Raw genomic sequence first — 9,161 nt, 5'->3', positions numbered from 1 at the left:
TGAGATCTGGCAAGGGGAGAGGTTCTGATGGAGGAGCTTGGGCAACTCCTCTGGCAGGACACAGACCCTGCAGGTAAGCATAAGAAGCATGATAGGGAACAGCCCAGACCAGACCAGGGAATGGTATCCACCAGCATACATTTGGCATAGGTCAGGGGAAGACCAGGCTGAACCAGTTCACATCACCCGCTGGTGAATCCAAACACCAGAACAGAGTGTGGGTGAGGCTATGTTTGGTTACAACACCAACCAGTACACATTATGGAATGCCAAGGTGAGGTGAGCTGTACTAGATATGGTCGCAGTGCCCAAACAGCACAGGTGAGAACCAGGGAGGGAGGGGGCAAAGCCAGTAGGGGTAATGTGGGCTCTCCTGCTGGACCACCACTCCCACTGGAGAGCGTGTTTTGGGATGGGGGCCGACCAGACTAGGCAGGGCTGTAACACCTGTGGGCCTCATATGAGCTAGATCAGGAAAAAGCCAGGTTGGGCTGACTGTTCCGACTGGTACAAGCAAAAATCAGAATGGGTGAGGGTTGGTTGAGCTTTGCTGCAGCATTAGCTGGCAGAGACTGACACAGGGGGCTAACTCTGTCAAGTTAACCTCCAGAATCACCTGGAGAGTGCATAATGCAGGAGTGGGAGTGGCCTAGGAGGGAAATTGTGGGCTCCTCTCTCTTAGGTTACCACTCCCACTGCAGAGCACGAAAATCAGAACAGGGTCAGGGGTAGATAGAAAGGCACCCACCAGCATGTGTGTGGGGTGGATAGTGGCATGTAGGAGAGCTGAATGGGATGTGGGACAGACTGGACTAGTCTGCAGTACATACTGGCAAGCACGGGAACCAGGGTAGGGGCAGGCCTGGTAGGGGTTATTGTGGGTTGCTCCGACTAGGCTGCAGCTCCCACTGATTTATGTGAGTGCTGAGTGTGTGCTAGACAGAATCAGGCAGGACTGCAACACCCGTTGGTTAGTGTGGAAGACAGGGCTGGATACAGAACATACCCAGTAATTGCAACCACTAGCCTACTAGGGCGATGGACTGTGCCGTACCCTGTACTGACAAGCACACACAAGAATCTGGTCTGGGATCGCCTCAGACAAAGTTTCTTCTGGGATTTCCCTGATCGATCTGCTGGACTCAGAACCGCAACTATGAAGATCAGTGCAGGTTGCATGGTCTGCCATGGAGTGCAAGTGCCAGAATCAAGCCTCCTAAGAGGTTCAGATGGAGCAGTGGAGAGCATAACCAGGTGCACACGGAGGCTATGGCAGTCTGTAAGAACCTGCAGAGGATACCTGGCACCACAACAGAGGACAGAACAAATCGATCAAGTACCCCAGCCATGTTGGCAGTGCAAAACTGGGTAAACAGAGATTCTAAGGTGGACTATGTCAGCCAGTGGATTCTGAAGAGAGTTCATCGTGTTTGGAATGGCAAGATTGGCAGCAATGAAGAACTGTTGAACTATCCAAACCACTTGAGCATGCCCTCGGAGCATGCCCCACAATGGGGACTTGGGATGTGTGGGGTTTCTCCCTTTACCTCCCCTTTTGCCCCAGATACAGAAAAATAAAAAAAAAAAAGTGGAAATAACGGTCTTGGGCACTTTCCTGTAGCTCTTGAACCTTTGTGCCCTAATTAACTATGTAAAGATCGTCAAAAATAAAGAAAAAAGGAAACAAATATATAAGTTGCAAAAACGGACACAGAAACAAGAAAATGTTGAATAACCTCGTTATTATCAAGAAACTGAATTCTTCCTTTGAATGCATTTTGCAGTGAAAACCCTAGGACTAAGACCTTCATGAGTGAAGTCTACCATATGTGAATACCAAGCGGTGAACTCTAATGTCACTTATATACATAAATATTTCTGGAGGACAAAAAAAAAAGAGCGAATAATTCCAAACTAGCTAGCATGGTTTTCATACTAAAACCCAAGAAAGACAAGTCCCAGACCCATTTCATTTACTCACACAGCTGCACAACTCCTAAATGAAACATCCACAAATTTAACGAAGCAGTATATAAAAAGAATGATATTTTGGACCAAATTAGGTTTTTGTCAATCATTCAAGTATGAATCAATATTTCAAAAGCATGCTATGTAATTTAATAGCACAATGTATGATACGTTCAGAAAAAAATCTTTGGCTAACATTAAAAATTATTTGGTGTTTTTTTAAAGATTCATTTATTTATAATGAAAAGGCAGAGTAGAGAGAGGATAGATAGATAGAGATCTTCCATCTGCTCGTTCACTCCCCAAGTGACTACAGTGGTTGGAACTGAGCCAATCCAAAGCCAAGAGCCAGGAGTTTCGTCTGAATCTCCCACGTAGGTGCAGGGACCCAAGTACTTGGGCCATCCTCTGCTGTTTTCATAGGCTACAAACAGTGGAGTAGCAGGACTTGAACCAGTACCTACTGTGCCATGGCACTGGCACCCAAATATTATTATTTTTTTTTTTTGAAAAGCAGATCCACAAAGAGAAGGAGGCACAGATACACAGAGAGAAAGATCCTTCATCTGCTGGTTCACTCCCCAAGTGGCTATAACAGCCAGAGCTGAGCTGATATGAAGCCAGGAGCCAGGAACCTCCTCTGGGTCCCCCACATGGTTACAGGGTCCCAAAGGCCTGGGCTCTTCTCTACTTCTTTCCCAGACCACAAGCAGGGAGCTGGATTAGAAGTGGAGCAGCTGGGACTCGAACCGGTCTCCACAATAGATCCTGGAGCATGCAAAGTTAGTGTTTAGCCACTGGGCCATTGCGCCGGGCTCTGAGAAACTCTTAATAGTGAAGAAGCTTGTGCTGCGGTGCAGCACGTTAAACGGCTGCCTGCTGTGTTCACATCCTGGGTGGATACCAGTTCAAGTCCATGCTGCTTCACTTCTCAAACAACTCTCTGGTAATGGCCTTGGAAGACAGTAGAGATTGGCCCAAGTTCTTGGGTCCCTGCATCCACGTGAGAGATTTAGAAGAAACTCCTGACTCCTGGCTTTGGCCTAACCTTGCCTCAGCTGTTGTGCCCACCTAGGGGTTTGGGGAGCGGTGAACCAGTGGATGGAAGATCTCTCTTTCTCTCTCTCTCTCTTTCTTCTCTCTCTATAACTCTGCCTTTCAAATAAATCAGTAAATAAACTTTTTTAAAGGAGGAAGCAAGCCACTGTGAAAGATATTTTAAAATTTTAACTAACAAAGGACCTAAAGGCAGGATTTATCAAGAATTCCATTTTTAAGAAAGATTTTATTTATTTTCATTGGAAAGTCAGATATACAGAGAGGAGGAGAGAAGGTGAGAAAGATCTTCAGTCCGATGATTCACTCCCCAAGTGAGCACAACGGCCGGTGCTATGCTGATCCGAAGCCAGGAACCAGGAACTTCTTCCAGGTCTCCCACACGGGCGCAGAGTCCCAAGGCATTGGGCCGTCCTTGACTGCCTTCCCAGGCCACCAGCAAGGAGCTGGATGGGAAGTGGAGTTGCCAGGATTAGAACTGGCACCCATATGGGATCCTGGGTTCAAGGCGAGGACCTTAACCATTACACTATTGCACCGGGCCCAAAGAATTCCATTTTTAAAAGATTTATGTATTTGAAACACACACACACACGCAGAGAGAGAGAGAGAGAGAGAGAGAGAGAGAGATTGAGAGAGAGAGAATATCTTTCATCTGCTGGCTCGCTCCCCAGATGGCCGCAACTGCTGGGACTGGACTAGGCCAAAGCCAGGAGCTTCATCAGGGTCTCCCACATGGCTGGCAGGTGTCCAAGTATTTGGGTCATCTTCTGCTGCTTTCCTAGGAGTGTTAGAAGGAAGCTGGATCAGAAGTGCAGTAATGGGGATTCAAAGTGGTGCCTGTGCAGGATGGCAGTTAAACTCTTTATGCCACACTGCTCATTTTGTACAAAGAGTTCCCAATCAACAAGAAAACTCAGCTGAACATAAACACAACTGCCACCAGGCTTGGCTTCAAAATGTTCAGCTACCATTTGAAAAGTTGTTTCCTTATTAATTGATTAATAATCAGGGAATGCAAAAGAAAGCCACCACTCCACACCTGCAAATGGACTGCAGTGTGAGAGAGCTGGTAGAAGCAAGATGCATGCAACTATTTTCGTATTATCTGCTCAAATATAATACTGTAAACCAGCAACTCTAGATAATTTCCACGATAAATGTGTGCATGAAAGCCAAAGACAGGTTCAAGAATATTTAGAGCAGTTTCACTTACTCCATACCCCAGCAAGCAACAATTTCAATATCCAACAACAGCAGATAGCGAAACCAATTTTGGTAATATTCATACAATAGAAGCCCACAGAACAATATGAATAAACTATTGTTGCATACAACAGCATGAATGAATCTGAGTATAATGTTGGAGAAAAGAAACCAGACATGAAAATTCCTACAGCATGATTTTAGTTATGGGAAATCCATAAAACAGCAGGCTTGGTTACTTGTAAGGAAAGGGGTGGGACTGGAGTGATGTGGGGTGTTAATAATCTTCCATTTCATTGGCCCAGGTTGTCGTTACACATATTTAGTTCATAATGATTTAATGACTTGTCCATTTAAGATTTCTTCACTTTACATTCACTTTACATTTGATATACTTCAGTTAAAGTTAACTTTCAGCTACAGAGTCATTGGGATGCTATTAGAAAGAGAGAGGACACAAGATTAAGTGTTAAATAAAAACAGTAAGCACAGCATTAATGGGGCAAAATATTGTCGCCTAGAGCAAACCTAAACTCCCTAGTAAACATCCTACCTCCACCATAACTCTTGCTTCTTCTTGAGGCAGGATCTTTGCAGCCAAAAGTTCCTCCTTTGTAAAATCAAGGAGAGATACAACTGTTTGCTATCCTTTTGGTGCAGTGGGTTAGGCCTCTGTTTTCTTGCCAGTATCTAATGGCTGATAGTGTGCTTACTTATGTCCCAGTTGCTCTGCTTCTGATCTCCCTGCTAATTATCTCTGGGAAAGCAACGGGAAACTGCCCAAGTGCTTGGGATCCAGCGATCTAAGTAAGAGATCCATCTGGCCCAGCCCCAGCCACTGTAGCCATTTGGGGGCGTGAACCAGTGGATCTCTTTCTGTTTCTGTGTCTCCCTTTCTTGGTGTCACTCTGCCTTCTGATTAAATCGATCTTAAAAATAATGGCTGATTGAGTCATCTTTCTAATATCTCAAGGCTTCATTATATCTCATTTGCAGGCTAACTGATACTCCCACCAGCACTGGGACAGTTAACAATCACCATGGCAACAGTCAGGCGCAGCCACAAAAGGATCTCACAGAAGGCAGAGCCTTGATTCCAAGAAATAAGCCACTCCTGTCCCAGAAAAGCCACGAGCGTCCCTCTCCTTCCCCCGTTTGTCCTAACTATGGCTCCTGAGCCCCAGCAGCCTGAGAGTCCTTAGCAGCGTCTCACTTCTGCAGCCTCTAACTACTAAACAAAGCTGACACTGTGGACAAAGGATGCTGTTTTGCGGTCCCTCTGTTTTGTAGGCCCCACCAAAGGAAAGTAACAAAGTCAGGTGGTATATGGTGTTCCTTAGAACTAGGTCTCTAAAAATGGGGGACATTCACACTCACACCTACCTGCACAACCACAACACACTAACTATGGCACTAAACAGTGTCTGCAGGGGCTCCTCAATACATGTTGTAGTGTGACAGGAGACGTTTGAGCTAGTTAGTTCTGAGACTGGGAAGAAAAACCTGAAATGGTGGGAAGGTATGAGATGTGGTATAAGATAACCTCCTCAGCTATGTTACTAGGGCTTTCTTTCTGGACTAGCCTAAACATTCATTTCAACTAGAAATTTAAAAAATCTTTTTATAACCTTATGTACTTTAAACATGACTTTTATGATAACCCAGTTTCCTATTAACTCAGTGCATGTTTTAAAGTAGTAGAGATGGTTAGAATCATGTGGTTACTGATTGGAAAACAGTTGATATGTACTCTGCAGCTGTCTCTCCATGGCTAGGACTTGTTGCATTACGAAATCCTTGGCTGTTCACTAACCTGGCATTGCTCCTCCCAATTTTTCACTAGGTACAGTTATGGTGAAGGAAAGCAGCATAGGGGCATTTCATGTTTCTCTCTCTTATTATATAATTATGCTTCTCTAATACATGGTTATACAGTTCTAGGCAATGTTCAAATAGATATTGCTGATGGATAGATAGTTCAAAGAAAGGACGACCACCACCAAAGGCAGAGAATGAAGACCTATTTCAATGCAAAAAGAAAAAAGTTCTCAATCATCCCATAAATATTTATTGAATTCCTTAAACTTACAGAATATCCTCCCAGGCAGTGCCAATACAATGGCGAAGAGATCAGATAAGATCCTTGTTTTGTCAGAGCAAAGGTTCCACTAGCTGAGTTTTAAAGAAAATGGCATAATCGGTGGTGAGAGGGAACGGGCAGGGCCTGACACCAGGAACACAACCAACTTGAGAAGGCAAAAGTTCATCAGGAAGCACAGTGAGCAATGCTAGAAAGAACCACTGGTGTAGATAGAAGAGGCATGGGGGGAAACATAAACCATGTTATTCATCTTAACTCTTTGGCCTAACAACGTCATCAACTCCCTTGTCCATGTAGGAAGCAGGTTGCTAAGGCAGAGGGAGTTGGGCCTGGCAACAGCCCTTCAAGATGAGGACTTCTGGCCCACGAAGACACTGCTCACTTCCGGGTAGGTGTGCACTGGATGAGCACGGCTGTCTCCCTCAGCTCTAAAATTCTATGATTAGTGTCCTATGCTGGAAGCCCAAATGCCAATTCCAGGTCACTGGGAGAACCGCGAGCATCAGGTTTAATAAGCCAGCATTTCATCACGGGGAGAAGGTGCAAATACTCTGACACCAAGGCAGGTAGTCAGGACGTGCAGAGAGCATTGGGATGCCCAAGGATGTGCGGGGGACAGGAAGGCCTTGGCAGCTCCTTTCTCCTTCCCTCTGCCCGAAAGATTTGCTCCACTGTAATTCTTTCAAGAGTGAAGACTGAGTTTGGGGTGGAATGAATTAACTGGGTCGGCCAATTGCAATTCCAACTGCTAGTGTTAAGTGGGAATCTCCGACTTCTCATGTCTAATTTTACGGATGAGAAAAACAGAACAAAAGACAAGTAAAAAGAGGCGCGCGCGCGCGAGAGAAGAAACAGAGAGAGCCAGAGAGAGAAAAGCAGGTGGACACCGGCCGAGGGATACGAATTTCGCGCGGGCCGCGCTGGGGCGGGCCACAAACCCGGACGGACCGGAAGTGCCTGTGGTCCCTAGGTACCGAGGTGGCGGGCTTCTCGCTACTCAAACTCTCCTCCGTGCGGTTCTCCTCGCGGTTTATGTGTGTGTGTGTGTGTAGAGTTCAGGAAGCGCCGACGCCAGCGCCCCGACAGATACAGCCCGAGGGCGGAGAAGATTGCAGCGGTCAGCCGAGGCGGGCGAGGACCAGGGCGGAAGTGGTGGTCTCCATGGAAACCCGGGGCGGGTTGCCGGGGAGACGACCCCTGTCGGTGTCTGAATCCCTCCGGTAGCGTCTCCTGGAAGACGGAGCCCGCAGTCCCCGGGGCTGTCTTTGCCATGATTCCTGGGAAGTATCGCTCTGTTTCTGGCCGGACTGCAAACAACGTAGGTTGGGCTTCCTGGCTTTCTGTCTCTCCCCATCGGTATCGTCCTTTCTGACAGGCGCCTTTTGTCCCAGGTGATGGGGCCGCGATCCCGCAGATTTCCCGGGATCGGACCGCTGGCTTCCCACGAGCCGCGGTCTGACCGGGCCTCAGGGCTGAGGGCTCGTGGGTCGGACCGAGCCCTGGGAGGGTGTGGGCTGCCGTGGGGTGGACGCGAGGACTTGTCCAAGGGCTGGCCTGCCCCGAAGGTGGAGCTGATCCACCGTGAAAAGCACGGGTTCATTTAAATTCCTGCAACCGCTGCGTCCCCTTTTCTTTCTTCCTTTCTTTTTGATTTTTTTTTTCTTAATTGAGAAAAGAATTTATTTTAGCTACTACCACCTCCTCACCTAATCCCCCCTGAGACATTTATTCAGACCTAAAATGGCAATGGCAGGTGTCAGAAGAAAGAAGGGCCCAAAGTGTGGCCGACATATTGGAAGATAAATCAGTGAAACCTTTTCATTCTTAGTTGTGATTTTACTGTTTCCAACAAATGCCCAGAACATGATCAGTTACCACAGACCGAGGCAGTTCGAGCATCCTAGTCAGTTCTGGTTGCTTGCTGGATGTGTGTGTTTCTGTACCATTTGGGTGGGTGTAGAGCAACATTTAAGGCTCGTTTTTCTTTTTCATTTTCAGGTGAACTGTGGGCTTCATCTGGTTATTCAAACCTCATCACTTCCTGAGAAGCACAAGGTAAGATTTTTGCCGATTGGTGTTCTGATGGGCGAGAACTGGTTTTGTATGGGACACAAATAGCGTGACTTGAAGAGGAGATTTAAACTGCCCATTTCGAGGATACATATTTTGGTCTGCGCTCTAAGACTGCTGTTTACTTTCTGCCCACACACAGCCAAACTTCGACCTCTTTAAAATGAATGTTAGTTCATTGATTGCAAGAGATTAAGGCTTTTCCTCTTCTTGGACACACATTTCTGAAAGCAGGATCCACCTTAAAGTTGATGACATGCTCTAGCTTAGTAGGGAAATGGCTTTTCTTTCTCTCTTAGTAGTGAATGTAAGGTGTTGTGCACTATGGCAATGGGCAATGGTTAACTGAAAATCTGGTTGACCAAGAGGGGATCTCTACAGATACTGTGAAAAGGAGGAAAGTACCGTAACAGCGGAAATACATTAGGCTTAATGTGACTTAAAAGGTAGTGTGTGAACACGAGGTTGCGTTTTCTGTAGATCATGTGCCTACATGATCTCTGGGGTTTCTAGAATTTCTGACTTTTGATTTGATTTTTGAGATATTGTAGATAACAGATGCTTTCTTCCCTGCTCTGTTGCACTCAGATCTATTTGCCTTCCTCCTGCCCAGCTGTGCCTCAAGATACAACTTCAAGCTTCTGTCTCTGACCTAGTTGGATAGCGCCAGCCACCTAGTTCAGCTGATTCAGTTGTTAAGTAGGTGTTCCTGGAGGCTCTGATAACAGATCACAGCCAGAGGAGGGCAGAAGGGCTAGAG

The 9,161-nt window shown here is 46.4% G+C and overlaps 1 protein-coding gene across 4 annotated transcripts in view; it reads left to right on the top strand.

The window, feature by feature from the left end:
• The first annotated feature begins 261 nt into the window (after positions 1-261).
• The window catches only part of LRRC49 (leucine rich repeat containing 49), a 169,156-nt gene continuing 160,256 nt past the window's right edge, over positions 262-9,161 (top strand). For 2 of the 4 annotated variants that reach the window (XM_040968957.1, XM_040968955.1), the window contains exons 1-2: positions 7,602-7,649; positions 8,330-8,386. In XM_040968957.1, the coding sequence (XP_040824891.1) occupies positions 7,602-7,649; positions 8,330-8,386 (105 nt within the window). Of the gene's footprint in view, positions 280-7,601; positions 7,650-8,329; positions 8,408-9,161 lie in introns of those variants that run through there. The other 2 variants (XM_040968958.1, XM_040968956.1) reach the window with 2 other exon arrangements.

Source organism: Ochotona curzoniae, unplaced genomic scaffold (assembly GCF_017591425.1).
Source record: "Ochotona curzoniae isolate NIBS_2020 unplaced genomic scaffold, NIBS_Ocur_1.0 scaffold_4701, whole genome shotgun sequence".
In the NCBI taxonomy this organism is placed as follows: Eukaryota; Metazoa; Chordata; class Mammalia; order Lagomorpha; family Ochotonidae; genus Ochotona; species Ochotona curzoniae.
This window is presented reverse-complemented; position numbering and strand designations above follow the sequence as displayed.